Raw genomic sequence first — 19,516 nt, 5'->3', positions numbered from 1 at the left:
AGCATCTAAATGTTGGACCGACGAGGAGTTGCAGTTGCAACATGATGCATGCGGCAAGCTGCATGCTGCATGCTGCTCTTGATCCGTGTGCAACAAGTTCCAGGAAGAGGAAGACGAAGACGAGGATCGAATCGAATCGGATCGGGACCACAACCGCGATCATCAAATGATCGCAATATGAAGCTGATCGTGTATGTCAGTGCGAGTCGGCATTCGTTTAAACAAATAAAGCCCGCGACTAATTGCATTTGCACTTGTTGTGCGATATTTCTTTGCTGGAAATTAGACGCGGCCACATTGGATGTGGGATACGAAAGAGTTGGCATATGTGCTCTCTTTGGTTGAAGATGGATGCTGAGCACAGTTTAAGACACGTCATTTGTCATTTATCTTTCGTGGCCTTTTAGCGTTTGGCTTAATTGACTTCTTCTCCATCATAATAGCTGCAGCGAAAAACAAAAACGACGTAATGGACAAGCCAAGCTGCAAAAAAAAAACGTTTTTAAAATCAATTTCTTCATTTTAAAGTTTAAGATCTAGTTAGTTAGTTAGTTAAACTGTAGCAAATAATCCAAAACAAAACACAAAACGCCCCAATTTTAGAAAACTAATTTATAAATTATTTTTTTATAAATTAAATTAATTACTTACAAGCTATTTATAATAATAATAATATTCTGAAAATATTCTTAAATTAAAATATTAAATACTAACATTTATTGTGTTAATTAAAAGTGTAGAAGCATTGATTTTTTTTTTACTCAAAATGTTCATAAAGAAAAAACATAAACCTAAATCAAAGCAAGAAGAGCTGTTGCGTTTTAAAAAATTATTATACTATGTGTGGATCAAAGCAATATTTTTTTCTGTGCAGCAACTTTTCTAAGCTAAAATTCTTAGTTGGAGTTTTGGTCTCAACATTTCTCGGCTTCTCATCCCATCGCATCGCCTTGTCTTATGGTCAACCAATTGACCGTAGTGCGGAACATTTAGCTTCATTACGTCGGGCCATGTTTGCTGCCTTGGCCATCATCGCACTGCAAAACCGTTTTAATTAGATGTAACCATAATAAATCATAGGAGAGCCAAAGTCAAATTCAGTCAGAAATGCCGACGTATCGAAAGAAAATTTCCAGGTTGCCATCTTGGGTCCTTGGGTATAAAGACATACAGTGAATGCTCTATAGATAAGCATAGTAAATTTTGAAATTTTAAAGATTTAAAAATTCGAAACAGTGCTTAAAAGTTTTATAATTCAAAAATTCTTAAATCAACGTAAATAAAAATGATAGACTGTTAATGATACAGATATTTTTGAGAAATAAAATGTTCAAAACTTTGGCCAAATGGAATTTCGTTCCAACATTTTATTTTTATCCCTACTTGAAGTTAATCAAGTTCGAGGTATGTAAAATGCAAAACAAAGACTTGGACTTTCTGACTGTTAATTTTTTTTCAGTTCCCATACCAAAGAGTGATGTTCTATTGACATGCAAGTTGGCAGTTTTGGTCGGGCCATAAAGTTCTGGCTGGCAAATGAGGTTTTGCTGCCCACCCTCAAAGCCTGGCGGCCTTTAGAGAAATTTCGTGTTGCTTTGGTTCTTCGGCTGTTGCTGCTGCTACTGCTGCTGCTGCTGCTGCTGCTGCTGCTGCTGCTGCTGGTGATGTGTTCAATCCAATGGATTATTGTCTACCCTCGGTGTTCGGTTCTTTTAGAGCTGTTCAAGAGCTGGACTTAACCCACATTGTGGCCATTAAAAAGCCATTCCCCATTTGCCGAGGATGGCCATTTGACAACGCCCGGTGCGAAATGCAAAATGCAAATTGCACTGGCAATTGCCACGCTTCATTCCGCCCCCTCATTTTCCTTTCCATTCCATTCCATTCCATTCCAGCTCCCCGATCCCCTATCCCCAATCCCCAATTCCCAATCCGCTCCGGCTCAGACATCACCCACTGCCTTTGCCACATCTTAGATAAGTGCATTGTGCATTGCATGCAATTTGGTTGCATGTATTGCCGACACAGCAACAACAGCAACGTCAGCAACAACATCAGCAACATGCAACCAGACCCTGCAACTTTGCCTTGCTCTTGGTCTTGAACTTGTGAATTTGCTAGACAACAAGCCAAAAACCAGGAGAAGCAGCCACCATCGGCAGCAACAACAGCAGCAACAACTGCCAGCAGCAATCAGCGGCAAGTGAATGAGCTTAAATTGTCCAAAGCACTGTGGGCCGGAAAGTTTGGTTTTTAGCCAAAAGTGTGGCAATTACTCTTCCCAACGGCGAGGTTTTATATAACAAAATAATTTGAAACATAATTTATGTGTGTTTTTTAAATGAAGACTACTCTTGTACTAGTACATGTCAGGACTGTACATTATTCTAATATTTTTTTTAAGAAATCTCCTCTGAGGGTTGAAACTTTACTTGAAATTTATGATTAAACAGATTTTTTTGTTGAATTTTTTAACTATTTTTCGTGTCAGCCGAATATTTGTATTTAAATTACATAAACGAAAAGAACAAAACTTAAAAAATGTTATTTTTAAGCTAAATGTTAATTTAATAAATGTTTTATAATTATATGTGCTTCTTAATTTCATGTTTTTAAATGCAGTAATTCTTCTTTTAAATAACCAGTTTATAAAACTTTTATAAATATGCACAGAGAAATTTTGGCAAAGAACAAAGGTAATTTCATTAGTTTTCCCATAGTGCAATAGCCGGAGGTGAGGTGGCTTTTGGTCGGATTTGGTGGTGGCCATGATGATGGCTTCGCTGGCTGATTCTGCAACCCATCAGTTCCCCATTCCCCAAGTTGCTGCCTCAACGCCCTCAGTACGTTATTATATAGGTATATAATATATATACGGCTGATGTTGCTTGTGTTGTTGCTGTTGCTGCTGCGAGTGATTTTGCTACCATTGCCGTTGCTGCTGCTGTTGTTGCTGCTGCTGTTGCTGCTGTCTGGTCGTCTGTGGAGCATCAAGGCACTGGGGCAGCGAGGCATCAAGTTCGCAATGGGCGACATGAGATGGCTAACACACACACTTACACACACACACACATACTAACATGCACACCAGCAGCAGCAAGTTAAACCGAAGAGCAACCGCAGTTACTTTTGGCTAAGACTGCATAGACAAGCCTCAATTAAGTTGCAATTGCAGTTGTTGCTGCTAGAGTTGCTTATGTTGTTGCTGTTGCGTCTGATGTTGCTGCTGTTGTTGCTGCTGCTGCTGCTGCTGCTGCTGTGAGTGCGACTGATGTTGCTGGCGGGGAAGCGTTGGCGGCATCGGAATTCCACTCTGGAGCTGCCCACGCGCGCGCTGCTCGGCTGCCTGTTGTGCTGATAAAGTCCGAAATGATGTACTACCCATGTGCTGGTGGCTTATTTTACTTTTATTTTATTTTATTTTCTTTTCTTTTCTTTCGTTTATTTCTTTGCAACCTCGCTAGCCTTCTCCCACCCACAATTGCTGCTTTTTAGTTTCAGCACAGGAGCGCACTTTTCAATGGAGTTCAAAAGTCAAGTTCGGATTGGTTGATTTAGTGGATTTATCCACACTGTTGAATATTTTGACTATTTAAGTCTTTAAGGCTTCATCTACATAATAATACAAGTATTAAGCTTCTAAAAGCAAAGAAATATATTATATGTTTTTGCTTAAAGTATGTTATTTTTTTTTAAGTAATAGTGTTATCTCAAAACTCTTGGGAAAGAATTTATAAAAATTAAATTTGAGTTTATTCGTTTTGCTTGTACCAAGTAATAATACCAAAAACTTCCACCCATAAATTTCAATGTTTAAAAAAAGCATTTTTACTTTCAATTTTTTTATTTTTGTTTTGTAACATTTCCAAATGGCTGCGTATATTTCCTTCTTATAGATCTTCTGCTATTTGAAAAGACTCGGATCTCATCAAAGTGAACTATATTTAAGGTTTAGTGTGTTTATTCTTTCTCCCTTGCATGTAATTTACATATCCTTCATTTTTATATCCAGAGATTTTGCTCAGTTTTTTTGTATATCATTTTTTTTGTTATTAAATTGCATTTGTTAGCATTTCTCCGAATTTCACTTCTTTTGTTTTCTGATAATTATCGAATAGTTTCTGATTATTCCTCTCATTGTATCGCTTTAGGTTGCAGGGTTCTCCATCTGCCATTCATCTTTTTCGGTACCGAATTCCATATGTAGAAATCTACGAATCCGACGCTGCAGTGCCTCCATCTGCTGGATTATGTTGTCCAGATGCTGAATGGTACGCAAGGTGTTCTCCTCCTTCTCGAGCAATCCGGTGGTCAGCAGATCCGACTCCTCCTTCTGCGAGAGTGTTGTGCAATCCGCTTCTGTCGACGCCTGACTGACCATCGAAAAATCACCATTGTTAGACATGTCACATTTCGCTACCACATCAATGTCCGCCAATTTGGTCTTGTGGCAATCGTCCAGTTCGCCCAGCAGATCCATCTCCTTGTCGAGCATATAGTCCGTGGGATTCTCGGCATCGGCAGCGATATTCACCTCTGACATCTTTTCCATTTTGCAATTTCTTTTACAAGTTATGTATTTTATGTAGTTGGTTTTGTATTATGGATTTTAGATCGTGTTTATTGGATACAAACTCTATATTGTAGGTGTACAAGTTTTAAACATATTTGTGCGACTCTCAGCAACGCCTACTTCAATAAAACTTTACTATTCTACTAATACTATTATTTATACAAAATACTTTTGATTTTAAGAGGAAGACTTGAAAAATTAAAAGTCAATCAAAACTAAAAAGTCTTTGTATATGTATATAACAGACTGAAATAAAATATTTGTGAATTTTAACAAAGGTAGGAAATTTCTAGGCAGATATTTAAACAATTTAAGATGTACTTTAAACATTTAAGAACGTTTGCTCGTGCTTATAGTTATATAAAATAAAGTTCTTTACCATACGTATCTTAGTTTTAAATCCACTTTAGCTTAAGTAGGTTTTAAAAGTTGTTTAAAGTAGGTTCTAAACTGCCAACTACCACTGGTGTTCTCCGTTTTAAAACCTACTTATAGCTTATAGTGAAAACAAAAAAAAACTTATAAAATCATTTTTCTATAATGGTATACCATAGTGTGTTGGGTGAACTCTGATCCGCTCCTGTTTTTTTTGAGTCTGTGCTGATAAGAAAATTTATGGTTGCCCGGTTGCTCTGGCGGCATAATTGCGCACCCACATCCAGAGGGCCAGAAACATCCACTCCACATGAAGTCCGGCAGCAGAGAAAAGACCAAATAAAAACGAAAGAATAAAAAAAGGGGGCGGTGGAGAAGTGGCTTGTGGGCTGTCTTTTGGCGTGTGGCTTCATCGCCAATTCTTCTAGCCATCCCTCCCCCTTTCTACCCCCATTCATTGCCGGCAGTTGACTTTGTTTACCCGCAAGTTGTAATTTTCTGCGAAAACCGTCGGCCACAGAATTGCTTTTCTCCATCTCCATCTCCCAAGCTGAGTCTTCTGTCTTCGATAAATCCCGCTTCTGTCTGTCTGCTGCTCAGTCACTACACTTCACTTCGCCCCTTTCTTGTGGAAATCTACCCCTTTCTCTTCTTCTTCCCCCCTTCCACCCCTTTCTCCAATTGCAATTGGTGCCCCCAACTGCGGTCTTGCGGTGATCTTTCTTCTGGGCTTTGCCTTGCTAATTGCTTGCCAGAGATTCGGGCCTCTACTTAGGACATCATCCCAAGCCCATTTTAAGCAGAGAACAAAAATATTGTACTGAACATAAACAATAAATGATAAAGTTACATATATACTTATACTAAATATATATTTAAAACATTGAAATATTTATAATGTGTGGTTTTATTTAAAAACCATAAAGAAACAATTAAAAATTCTGAATGAATTCATTTGACTATACAACAATAATCACATCATACTGAATATTATTATATTATTATAAATACGTTTTGAAATAATTAAATACCAAATTGTCTTCACTCTAATATTAAAAGTTTTTAGTTATTCATCGATTCAAGAAGAAATTAAAAGTTATGTTCAGTGTTTTTCAAGTAACATCAGCGATTGACAGGCTTTTAGCCAACTTTGCTATTCCATTTGGAGCCATCTCGCCATTGAGGCATTTCTTGAATGCCGAATTGTCACATGTGGAATTTCGCAGGTCTCTAAGAAAACGTTTAGGCATGTGAGCTGCGATAGGATACGAAAACCGAAGAATGCGGTCAGGCTAAACAAATATTAATTTAAGCCTGGCAGCATTGGTAGACACAAAAAAAGAAAGACTCACAACTAACTCAAAGGAATTTTATGACAAATTTAACTTCTGAGCATTATTTCCTAGACTTTTGATTTTTAAAACGATTTTTTGAAAAATGTATTTGATGAAACATTTTAAAATTTTTTAATTTTTTGTAAAAATTTGAAAAACTGAAAAATTTGATACTGTGAATGTCATTTGACTCTTTTTGTTGTAACTTGGCCAAAACTAGACGTATAGCCATAAAAGTGACTGTTTTGTACAGCTGGCGACCTATACTTTCCATCCACAATCGGTTTAGAAAAATTGTTTTGATGCAAAAACCAATTTCTAAAAATCAATTTATTTTTTAATTCATCATAATTTTTTTGAAAAATTTTTAGTTGTGAAGGCGTGGGTGTTTGGAGAAATAAGAAAATTAACCCTTTCCAAAGAGTGTTTTTTTTGCAACTTGGCTAAAACAAGACGCAAAGCTATATAATTGATTGTTTTATACAGCTAGTAACGTAAACTATCCATATCCGATCGATTGAAAAATCAATTTTGATTTGCTTAAAATCCCGATTTTTAAAGTGTTTTTTGTACATTTTTTCTTTTATGAAAAATAATTTAATTTTTAACAAAAATAAGTAGCTCATAATTTGTTTTTGCAAAACTTAAACATTTTTATCTGTGAATGCCATTCGATAGAAAATTGCATGACGAATTAAACGATGTATGACATTGCTACCCTTGTCCAATCTGTCCAAGATAGAACGATCTAAACTATCAATACCGGATTTTTTTGTATATTTTGTTTTGAAAAACATTTTAAGCAGGGAAAGTCATTGGATTGGAATATTGTATGACAAGGTAAATGCCTAAACGATTTTTGGTTGTGTTTAAACATTTATTTGTGGTTATCTTGGTTGTAAAGCGGGGACATGTTCTATGTTTCACATTGAATAATAAAACAGGCGTAAGCACTTTTTGTGAATGTTTTATTTTATTTATGGACAAATTAAGTTTAATTTGTTGATGTTATTTAAGTGTTGCGTTTGAATAATATGTGTTTTTTTTTCCTAAAGTGTTTTAGCTTGAGATATTTAAATGTAAGCAATCTAAATTATTCCCACAACTTATATAATGTGTTTTATTTTATTTTGCATTTCATGGGTAAAAAAGCGAATTATGATGGAGAATAAAGAAGAGTCTGGGAGAACTGAGAACCGAGAAGTGTACCGCTAAGATGCCTAATTACATCCAAGACGAGTGATGACCGATGATGGCCATAAAAGTTCACATGATCTGCTGATCTCCCGGAGGCCTTGGTCATGCAGGAAGTTCAAGTGTGTGCGAGAGTAAGAAGAATACGATTCCAGACACTCAGACACTCAGACACTCAGATACTCAGATACTCAGACATTTAGACATTCATGTATTCGTCCGACTGGAGTTGGCCCAAGTTGACTTGACTCGACTTGGCCCGGTCAAATCTTCGTGGCTTCAGCGTCGCGTCGGTAGCAAAAATCAGCAGCACTAGCAAAAGACTGTGAAGAAGATAAGCGATCATAAAATAATAATAAAAAAAAAAAAAACAGCAGACACAGAAACAGAAACAGCTGAAAGAAAACGAGTAGCGAATAATGCAATATACATTAGATATAGAACAAGTCTATAGAAAATTACGATTTATGTAACAAGTCGAGGAATTCAAGTGCATTTATTTCCGCATCTGGAACTAAGTGGAGAAGCAAGCGCATAAAAAATAATTCAACAGCCCAAGACTGATCGACATGGACGTATCCTGAAAGTACTAGAATATATAAGCTATCTTGAAAAGAATAAGAACGGATCGTTAGATGGTTACTGATTTTGAGTGAGAATTGTCACAAAGCATAGTTTATTTAATTAAACATGATTGATATTATTGTAGTATTCTATAGGGTCATTTGGTGTTTAAAATAATTCAAAATTCTTAAAATTACATATTGATAAATTGAAGAAACGAAGAACAAGTTGTTACATAACTTTATTTTGCCATAGATTGTGGTACCTTTATTAGTTTATTATACCTTCTTTTTATTATTTCCGCTTAAAGTACACTTGGCATAGATTTTAGTGCCTTTACTCCCCATCAGGTCTAATATACCTTTTGAGATGCCATTTAAGAGTAACCTGCCGATCAAAAGCGAAGCAAAGAAAGCGATTTTCCGATCTGCACTTGGTTGGCGGAGTGGGGAACGGTCCAGGATCGGTTAGGATTGGATCGCCGCAGATCGCTACATTGCATCCATCAGAGCAGCGCCGTGAGTCAGTCAGTCACCCATTTGGACAGTCAGTTAGTCAGTTAGTCAGTTAGTCATTCAGTCAGTCAGTCAGTCAGTCAGTCAGTTATTAAATGTGACCATAAGAAATAGGAACAACACCAGACAATGTTAAAGGGGAGTTATTACATAACAGCGGGCACAATTGCGAATGGGAATGGTGTGTACAGAAAGCGAGAGAGAGAGATGAGATGAAATGAAATGAAATGAGATGAGATGGCTAGGTGGACTTGTAAAAATCATAGCGCTGCTAAAGCGTAAAGGCAAAGAATTATAATTTTCCAATCAACTGATAAATTTTTAATGATGCGACGGGCCGGAGGACTTGGGGATCTATAATATGTTGTCCAAAGTGCATGCTGGAATCCCGCCGCGATCATGATCATTGCGCCGACTTGTGGTAATAGTAGTGGTGATAATGATCATCATCATCAACATCATCATCATCATTATCATCATCGCGCGGACATTGGACATGTGTAAGAAACATTCCCATAGGTGTGATTGCCGGCGCGCAAGAACAAGTAAGACACCAAATTACTGTTACCTAGACGTCCATATGGGCGGGTGGAAAACCCAAGGGGGGGGAGGGGTCTAAGAACGGGGGGTGACGGGGGAAAATCGGTGGAAAAAGAGGCGCCGCAAATTCACTTGGTGACGAGTGACCAGTGACTGGTGACTGGTGACTGGTGACTGGAGACTAGTCACTAGTCACTAGTGACTCCTCCGTTGCCATTGGCACTGGACCAAAAAGTGGTTTCGTGATCGATGCGGGTATTTGATGCCCCTGACTAGTTTGATTGCTTGACAGCCCCTCCCCTTTTTGGCTGCATTTTCATCGCTGTTTTTGCCGCACATTTCCCATGCAAATATCCCCCCAAATCTCCTGATGAAGTTGTCTGTCTACCTGTCTGTGGTTTAAGCCGACACTTTTAAGCCGGACATTTGAAAAGTGCTCAATCAACGAATGACATAATAAAATACCATATAGATTTGGTAGTTGAAGTGTGTCTTTGGAATAAGTTTGAGGTGTGTAATTAGCTATAAAAATGAATATAAAACTTCAAAAATGTGAGACATAAAATATTTATTTTAATGGATATGCATTAAAAACTAAGCTCAGTTAAAAAAAAAACAAAGTACCAATTACTCAAATATTCCAAAAATTAAGAAACATAGCAAAATTATTATGTCAAGGAAACTTAGAAAAAGCTTTGCAGTTAAATAAATAAAGTGAAGCTTCAATTTTGTTTTTTACTTAATCAAAGAATTGTGTAAACTATCAGTAAAGACGTAAATAAGCCTTATCTTTGGTTCTATAATTTCGTATGAGTTTTTTAGCCACCCAGTCCAACCCCTCAGTTAGCCATGAGAGAATTCACATTTTGGCAACCGATCGATTGTGACCGTTATTTAATAAGGAAATTTTATCAGGCAAAAGGGGCGGGAGAGATGGGTGGGATGGTTCGTGGAATGAGGGGGGTTTTTGGCCAGACTCAGGTGGCGATGTGTCCATGTCCATGTCCAAGTCGAAAGGCGCCAAAAGCTCGCAACGTTTTTCATTTCGTGCCCGCAGCCGTTGCACGCATACAAATTACAAATGCAAATGCGAAATCCCAGACTCAACGTTTTTTTTTTCCCGCTTAACCGCTTAACCCCTCTGGGCCCCCCTTAACCCCTTTTGGAAAGCCTCAAGGAAAAGGGGAATCGAATGGACAGCAAATTGTTCGCACGCTTCGCTCCCAGGTAAAAAAAAAAAAAGCAAAATCGAAGAGGGGGTCTGGTAAATGCGTTTGGGATTTTCGCGCATTTTCTTTTATTTTTCAATTACGACGTGGTCGAAGTAAGACAAAGCCAGCACACACAGATACTCACAAAGTCAGCTAATGTATCCACATAGAAAAATAAAGTGTGTCTTACATATATTTCAATTAGATTAAATCGTTTACCATGTTGATGTTGAATTCAAAATGCAACAAGAGATCCTAATTATTGTTTAAATAAATCAATCTATGTCAATTGCTTTAAATTATAGTTTCAGGTACATTTGCAAAGCCATCAAATTTTAGAATTTGTTTTGTCAGTGTACAAGTATCGAAGAACGATCGTGGTTCGAACCAAAGCCAATAAAAAGTTGATCGTCGCTGCTTAGCCACATCTCGTTTTATTTTTTGCTTCTCCCCATCTCACTTATTTCTTCACTGATCATCGCAGTTTGTCAATTAATTGATTGCATTCCCCACAATTGCTTGGCTAACAATAATAACTGTCGTATTTGCGCTTAAATATGTGCATCTCTTTTGCCCTCCCCCCATCATTGTGATCTGCGATCTGCGATCTGAACTGAAAGATCCGAGATCCAAGGAGAGATCGTTCTGCGATCCATGTAAAAGTTGTTTCGTTTCGTTTCGGCTCTTTATACCATCACAGCCAAAAGGACTAAATAATTTTCCATATCTTGGGAAAGTAATAGTTTTGAAAAGTGGGTTGAATTTGGAACTTCCTTAGATCAGTAAGCTTAAATTGTTTAATTATGTGGAAATCCTTAATTCAAATAATACTTATATATGTCAATCAAATCTATAATAAAAATTAAACAATTTTAATAAAGTTATATTTGTCAAAGCCAAACTACATATTTAAAAAAAAATTACCTTGAATCTCTATCGTTCTAATTATGTGCAATTTTAAAGGATACATTTTCATTTATCATTTTCTAGACAGTTAGATCTTATAAAAATATTAAATGGTTATAATAAAATTGTAAAGATGTAAAATTTTAAGTTCTGCATTTTTTCTTAGAGCATTTTCTAGTCGTGACTTGATTTAGGTTTATCCATACACCTGATATCCTCACAAAAAAAAAGCCAAAGCTAATGCAAAAGACCAAGGCCCGGGGGTCCGGCATCAATTGATTTATCATATACTTATATTCGCTGCCATAGACCGATTTGCAAGCCAGCCATCGTTTACCGTTTATCGTTGGCCCACTTGGGATTGTTCTCAGGCTCAATTAGCCAGCATTTGAACCTGCATTTGAGCCAGCATTTGAGCCACAGTCCGAAGCGAATTTCCATTCATTGCCTTTAACGTTGGCCCATTCATTTCCCATTTTCCAGTGCCATTTTCCCCCAGCTGGGACTTTTCTTTCGCCAAATAAATCATCTAAGCACTCATCTCATTTGAGATCTTCTTATTTAATTGAAATTAAAGTGAATGGTATTGAATTAATTCGGTATGGTTGAGAAAATTTACCGATTTACTGACAGTTTTCAAATTAGTTTCTTTTCAAAGTTTTTAAGAATTGTTTATAATGTTAAAAACGGTGTCTTATTTTCGTTTACGAAATGTAAAATTACAATTAAAATTACCTTACAATTTCCTTGCTTAAAAGTGCTGAATGAATTTCATTTAACATAATTTAATTAATTTAAGGTTTATAGTATCGAATTTATTTCTTTAAGTATGCTCTTTTCTCAAGTTTTTCTGCAGTTTCCCTTGATTTCCATTTGAATTAATTCAGCTCAAGAACTAAGAGTGTTTCCTTGTTTTCAAAAATCAAAAGAAAACCAAAAATAAAAAATGTTATCTACTTTATCGGTTTCCACTTCTCGGATACAAGTTTTATGGTCTTGCCTTAGTGCCTTACATTGCCGGCGCGCACTGTCCATTGGCCGTACGGCCGGTTGCATTAAAGAATCCGAAATATATGCGTATATTTGTTTATTTATTTTGGTTTATTTTCTATTCTTCGTCTGCGATCGAGGCCCAACTCGTTTCATTATTCTTTTCATTTCGCCTGGCTTTGTTTCTTTTCATTTTTTAATTGTCCCCCTTTGGTTTTGTTGCCCAATTAGGATTTTCTATAGAAAGCCAATGGGTTTATTTCGTTTTATTGGCTTTTAATGAATGCAATTCCAAATCCACACACCGGCCATTGTCGTGCCTTGATTTTTATGGATTTCTAATTGGGAGACCGACGGCGAAGAAAAGTCAACTTGAGTTGCAATCGATCGAATCGAAGGTGAGGAAAGGTAAGCAAGGTCGCCCTTAAAAAAAAGGGGAAAACAAAACCTCCTCAAATGTTAAAAAATAAAGCAAACATTTCTGGTTTCCTATGTTTTATGGCCGGCCCCTTGACTCGATTTCGTCTCCATAAAAATGGGCACAACGCGTGATTGCCGTTCATCTATTTAATACCTGAATTTAGCAACTATATATTTTGCATAAGAATAGGGGAAATGGCCTTTCAGTCTAGACCTAATATTTGGTGTTTTTGTTTTCTTTTGCAATCGGGTCTTTTGAACGAGATTGGTGGTTAGTGAATCGTTGTTAAAACAATGCTATTTCCTAAATCAGTTTCCTTTAAGTTAATCAATACGAAAAGTATATAATTTATTTACTTTAAGTTCTGTGATAAATATGCACAGGTGGAGTTCTTTTTCAGTCCTTCGTTTATTGTACTCATTGTCATATTTTTGATAAACCATTCTTGAATTTCCGCTTCTCATGAATCGCGTTCCTTCGTTTGTTCCCCTTTGCGGAAGTAAACCTATGAAAAGGCCAACAACTTGGGCCATTTTCTAACCCAAAAACTGAGTTCCCGCCCCTGCTCCACCTTTCCTCGGAAATTCCCATGTCCGTTAAACGCTGAATAAATTTATAGACATGTCTATTTAGGGGGAGCAGCAGCATTCATCCATTCATTCCCATAGATCCAGATCCAAATTCAGATCCAGCTCTCTAGATCCATCAACCCTTCTGCGCACCCTTGATCATCTGTTGTCTATCTGGAGATCTGTCACAGGTAAATATAGGGTAGTGGAGGGTTGAGATCCTAAAATAGGTGAATATTTTACCTGCTTTCAGAGGCGGATGCAAAAAAAAAAAAAAAGAAGATATGTGTTCAAGCTAAGTTCTCACATATCGATCAACACAATTTGATTCGCATTTCGATCGCACCCTCGCCTGATTTTCCATCCATTTCCCATTTGGCAGCAGTCGTGGGAAAGCCTCACAGGTGCTGTTTCCAAATGGCTGATAGGAAATTCAATACTTTTGCTCATATTTTTCACCCTCAAACATTGTTGCAAATATTTGCTTAATCCGATTTGTTTTGTGGGAATTTTCCTTCGAGGGCGTGTGCGTTGGATAATTTTTCCGAGGGGACCTACTATTTTTTTGTCTCTTCTTTATTTGGTCTTGTGTGGTCAATAGGATTGACAAAAGAGTCGAAGATCTGGCAATTAACGAAAATGATTTGATAAAACAGAAGCTGGACAAAACGACAACCGCAATAATGACAGTCGCACAAATCAACAAATCACGATCACACAAGAATCACGATTTCTTGTCCCAAAAGATCAAGTCCATTGCAGAAGAAATGAGCAGAACAAGAGAATCTCAAAAACAGAAGCTAAGAAGCGGACAATGTAACCACAGCAACAATGTACAGCAGCAAGCCCCTTGGCAACTAACAATCGCTTATCCTAAATCCAAAAACCCAACCCAAATCCACAATGTCTATCTTATGCCAAATGCCTTAAGTCTTTAATCTGTCCAGGCAAAATATTATTGAGAAAATTCGAAGCCCTAAATACTCTTGTTTAAAACAATAAATTATAAAACCAAACATGTCTTGGTTACTAAATAGCATAGATATGGAATATTAAATTTCCCATTGTCAAAAGTAATTAACGTTTGAAAAAATACTAAAACTAATTTAAAGACAAAATGATAGGACCCCTGCAGGCAACGTTACCCTATCGAAAATCAATTTATTTTGTCAACATTTGATCATGGCGCATGCTGCAGCAGCTTATAGAAAACGATGTCCAACAATTACCGGCCAAATCGAAATGTGGCCAAAATGTGTAAGCAATTTGTCAACATCATATGACAACCGAGCCGAGCTAAGCCCAACGAACAACCGACAACGAACGAACAGCAGCAACATGGGCAACAGCAACAGCAACATGAGCAGAAACATCTGCAGCAGCAGCAGCATTATTGACATTAGGGCACCTGTTTGTTTGCCAACTAAACTATGATTACCGTTTGCCATACCCTAACTGAAATGGGCAAACAAATATTGCAAAGGCTTGACTGTCTTGCTAAATGGGTAAAACAGTTATGTACTAAAAAATTGGACTATTAAACCTACCATTCTCTAATTATAATTAAATCTTTATTATGGATTCAAAGATTCATCCATTTATAAACAGTCTCAATAGAGTAATTTTCCATTTTAGATTCAAAGTTATAATAATTTATTAATGTTGATAATTTGTTGGATCCACAACTTATTTATTTATCTGTGCTAGCATTGATCTATAAATTAAAAACCACTATTTCCAACATATTTCACTTGTAAAATAGTGTATTCTAAACTCCGTTCGATCTCCTTAAGAACTGCGATTGCTTTCTTGTCTGTTATTGAGCCGACAGCACGCGTACCTCCAGTAACACAGTAACAACAACCACACTGACAATGGCAACAATATCAACAAGTTGGTCATAACTCGTGACTGACTACACAGATGGCTAAGACGAGGTTGGCGGTGGTTGTGAATATGGATGTGGCTGTGGATGTGGATGGGTAGACCAAAGTCAACGTTAATCACAGACAAAATAAACCCAAGTTATAGGGGAGGAGGAGGAAGAGAGTCAGGTTAGGAGGTTTTTACAGGAAAAAACTGGACGACCTTTAAATTAATTAAGATGTTTGGAAAAGTTTACAGAAAAAATGTTATCATAAAAGGGACTGCTCTTTTTGGCCTTAATTGAAATACTATTGAATATTGAAAGACAATTAATAAATATAAATTTATGAATGAGTTTATATTATATTTATTTAAAATTAGTATATATATATATATTTATTTGTATTATTATTTGTTTTGTTTATTTATTTGTATTATTTGTATAGTTTTCTTTAATACTTTTGTTAGCAAGTATGAAAGTTGAATATTTCAACTTCAAGCATGCGATTTTTTTGTATGTTTTGAAAAATACTTATAACAGCCAAGAACTAAATAATAATTTGTAATATTTTGTTTCTAATTTTGTTTAATAAACTACAAGCTTAAAGTTATAATCCTTTAAGTTATCTACAAAATTTGAGTAATTTTATGGTACATTTGTATAGGGGTGTGATTTTTGAGTTTGTCGTTTTTTTGCCAGTGTAGTTCAGAGTCAAGTGGCCAAGTGAAAGACCCAAAAGTCTAAGAGCAGGTCCCAGACCAAGTCCAAGCCGCACTTTGTGGCCACAACTCATTGGCAAAATGTTTTCGTTGGTGCTTTTTGGTCAATGAACAAGAAAAATGGGTTTTCACGGTTACATGCGTCCGCGGTTCGAATGCACGAAGATATACTTACTCATAAGTATATGCATATGCCCCAAAGAAAAGCGGAAAACCAGCCGCATGCGCAGGTGTGTGATATATCAGCGTTTTTTATTTTTTATTTTTTGTTTGGATGAGGGGGAAATGGTAGGGAAATTGCATATGCGAAGAGCTCGACAAAAACATCCTGTCAGCAGCGATGGAGTTTCTCACGATAACAGGGGATCGCAAAAAGGAGCGATCCCGAGAAAGGACCACTTCTCGATTTCCCATTCACGCCTCTTTCCAGGTAGAAATCAAATAACCAGCAGGTAGTAATAGATGGAGAAATTACGCCGGGGAGATTTAGACTCACAGATAGGACACTTTTCTCGTATCCTTGCCAAAAATTACATTTTAATCAAGGTCCTTGTTGTTTTCCATTGTCCTTGACCCACTTTCACTTTTACCTTTGTTTTTTTTTTTTTTTTTTTTTAGATACTATCTTATCTTAATGAGCTCAGTGAGTAGAACAAAATTGCTTGCACCCTCTTAGTGAACTAAAATGAAATTATGGTAATTTTGAATTTTGAGAGCTATTACATGGCTGAGCAATTTTCCGTAACCCCGCGAAGAAAAGCCAACGAAGCAGCTGCTGATACCCAGAAGATCAGGTGTTGAAAGCATTTTCATGGCTTTATTCCTTAATTAAGCAGTTGATTTTCCTCGAACAATAAACAAAAGCAGAAGAGCACACTGGCAGAAATTAGTTCAATGGTATGTAGAGTTTAAATAGATTAGTTTAAAAGACAAATCCAACTTTATCCTAAAATAACTTTTTAGAATTTTATATTTAATCTTACAAAAACTTTTTGTTTTTCATATTTTTTGAAATCATTTCAAAAATGTTACTTTAAAATGTTATAAAATTATCAAATTATTATAGGGCCAACTATAATATAAAAACGGAACATATGATGGAACATAGTTTAAATTCAAAATACTAAATATAAAAAACATTGGTGTTCTACTGCAAAATTAGTTTTACTTTTTCTAATATCTATTCTTCTTCCTGTGTATAAGGGCTTAAGTGGTTGGAGTTAGACCCACTTTCTTAGCCAACGTTGACCACTCGATGGCTAATGACAAGTATGTTGTTGCTCGTCCGGCATAATTAATGTGCATTAAAGTCGTAGTCTAAAAAGTCATAACTAGCATTTGATATATGTAAAGAGGGGATATTTTCTTTAGTGGGCCGCGTGCTGACCTGCGTTCGTCTTGGTCGCGTGCTCATCCAAAACCCCGCCCACAAGTCCAGCCCCCTCCTCCAAATATTATCAAGTGGACCCTCTGACTTTAGCATATATAGTAGTATAGTATAGTGTTTCTAGCCAAGATCGAGCATAGAGTACGCTTGGTGGTCAATCATGGCAGTCAGCCGGCCGTTAAGCTGGGCTCAACTGAACTTTTGGAAACACCCCTCTTGGGTACAGTGATAACTCTGCATAATCATCTGTCATGGGGGAAATAATCGAAACATCATCCATGGATTTGCTTTAACTGGATGAAGTTATTAAAACTTGTTGATTGAATGGAAATAATAGAGAAAGAACTGGGTATTTATGTAGAGATGTCAACGTGAACGAATTGCAATATGTTCTTTAAAATATCAAAACAATTATATATCTACATTTTATATAACGATATTGCGATATTACATTTAGATGCAATAGATTTTATCCTGAAATGCTAATAATAAAATAATAAGAAAGCAAATTTGCTCTACCATTCCTGTGATCAAGACCTTTCCTTTCAAAGCTAGAATAAATTTAGCATAGTCACACACATATGTATGTATAAATTATGAAAGAAAAAATGTATCGAGACATGCAACACGCACGAAACGTGGAGCACATCTCTATTAGAGAGACGGTGCAATGAATGTTGCATGTGGAGCAGCTGCAACAACTGTGAACTCGAACTCGTCTACTCGCGGCTGCCTTCACGTTGTCTCTCAAGTATTTGTCAATTAGATTTTTAATTGCTGAAATATGAATGTAGGCGCAACAGCAACAAATGCCTTGACTTTGACATTGACAGCGGTAACAGCAACAGAAGCAGCAGCAGCAGCAGCAGCAATTGCAACAGCAACAGCAACATGTAGCAGCAACATGCAGCATTTTCAGCATTTGCAGCCTGTTTTGCCTGTTTTGTTGCTGCTGCAGACGAAGACGACGACGATTATTATTAAATGCAACTTAGATCAGATCAAAAAAAGCAGCAACAGCAGCGGGGACAGCAGCAACATAAGCGGCAGCAGCAGCAGCAGCATCAACGAACGCGATTAAATCGAAATTCTATGCGCCATCGACCGCTCCTCCTTCTGCTCAAAACGAAATATAAAAAAAATATAATCCCCTTCGTCTAGAAAAGATGGATCGCGTGCCGGGCGACTGCGACTAGTTGAAATATTGTTATTATGCTTTGGCTAAAAGTGAATGATTGCCGGGAAATCTCGGTGCTGGCCAGACTGCAAGTGCTGCAGCTGCAGACTTGCAGCATTTGCAACATTTGCCCAAACAGTTGCTGCACTTGCAACATGATGCATGCTGATAGACGACGATAGATTATCAGCAACAGGCTGCCAACAGCAACAGCAACAGCAACTGCTGCAGCAGCAACCTCTGCGAATCTCGATTGGTGAAGGTTGTTCTTTGGCCAGCATTTAATGGCTTATCAAACAGGTGATCAAAAAGAGTGGCGAGGAAAAGTCACAAATAGATTCCCAAAAAGCGGCAGAATCAGACAGAGTAATACAAATACAAGAATTAGCCATTAGAACGGAAAGACTTCTATTTCAATGACAACAAAAAAGTATATATCATAAATTAAATATGGGGGGTTTATTAATTATGAAGTCAAGAATTTTATAGAAACATTTTGTAATTGATTTGCGAGCAGCAAAAGAACTGGGAATCTAGGACATCAGGCTACAAACCACAACTTGAGCTACTAAAACAGCAATTAAAGCTATGTCCAGCAGCAAAAAACAGCGGCAGTATCTTTAGCAACAACAATATCATCTGCAGCATCAACACCGCAGCAACTTGGCAACAACAGCCAGCAGTAGTAATAAATTAATTAAGCAGACAACTTGTCTTTCCCGACCTAATCTTCCTCAGGTTTGTTCGTTTGTTCGTTCTCTCTTATACCTCAAAGGCCTAATTAAAATTAGCGCCAGATTACGCATACGCCACGTGTGCGGAGTCAGGAAAATAATAAAGATAAAGATTACAAGGGGATTTAGTGGTGATTTTAAGGGGCAAGATATGGAGGGAAGAGGCGATAAGCTTCAGAGGGGTACTTATCCCCCAAGAGTCTGGAAGACAGTGAAAAGACAGACAGACAGACGGCTCATCATATTGCGAGTACCAGTACTCATACTCGTACTCGTATCGCTGATGTTTGCATAGAGTGCACTTACCGTTAACCGAGGAGGAATCAATGTGCGAGTCTGTATATAAATATTTTCATTTGCCGCACGGCTGCTGACTGAGTGACTCCGAAACCCTGACTTCTCCTCGCGATTTCAGCTGGCCAGGCAACGTGCCTCCTCGT

General features: G+C 37.2%; 1 protein-coding gene across 1 annotated transcript; it reads right to left on the bottom strand.

Annotated features, from left to right (window-relative positions):
- Positions 1–3,825: 3,825 nt before the first annotated feature.
- Positions 3,826–4,678, bottom strand: LOC121467938. The gene has a single exon (XM_041710688.1). The coding sequence runs from the start codon at positions 4,550–4,552 to the stop codon at positions 4,148–4,150; it is 405 nt and encodes a 134-aa protein (XP_041566622.1). The 5' UTR covers positions 4,553–4,678; the 3' UTR covers positions 3,826–4,147.
- Positions 4,679–19,516: the final 14,838 nt, after the last annotated feature.

The sequence above is a fragment of the Drosophila elegans genome, unplaced genomic scaffold, assembly GCF_018152505.1.
Source record: "Drosophila elegans isolate 14027-0461.03 unplaced genomic scaffold, ASM1815250v1 contig_149, whole genome shotgun sequence".
Classification (NCBI taxonomy): Eukaryota; Metazoa; Arthropoda; class Insecta; order Diptera; family Drosophilidae; genus Drosophila; species Drosophila elegans.
Note: the sequence above shows the minus strand (reverse complement) of the source record. Positions and strands in the feature narration are given on the sequence as shown.

What these genes read in the sequence shown, in the direction of transcription:
- LOC121467938 (XM_041710688.1), bottom strand. Translation starts at nt 4,552, where the DNA reads ATGGAAAAGATGTCAGAGGTGAATATCGCTGCCGATGCCGAGAATCCC.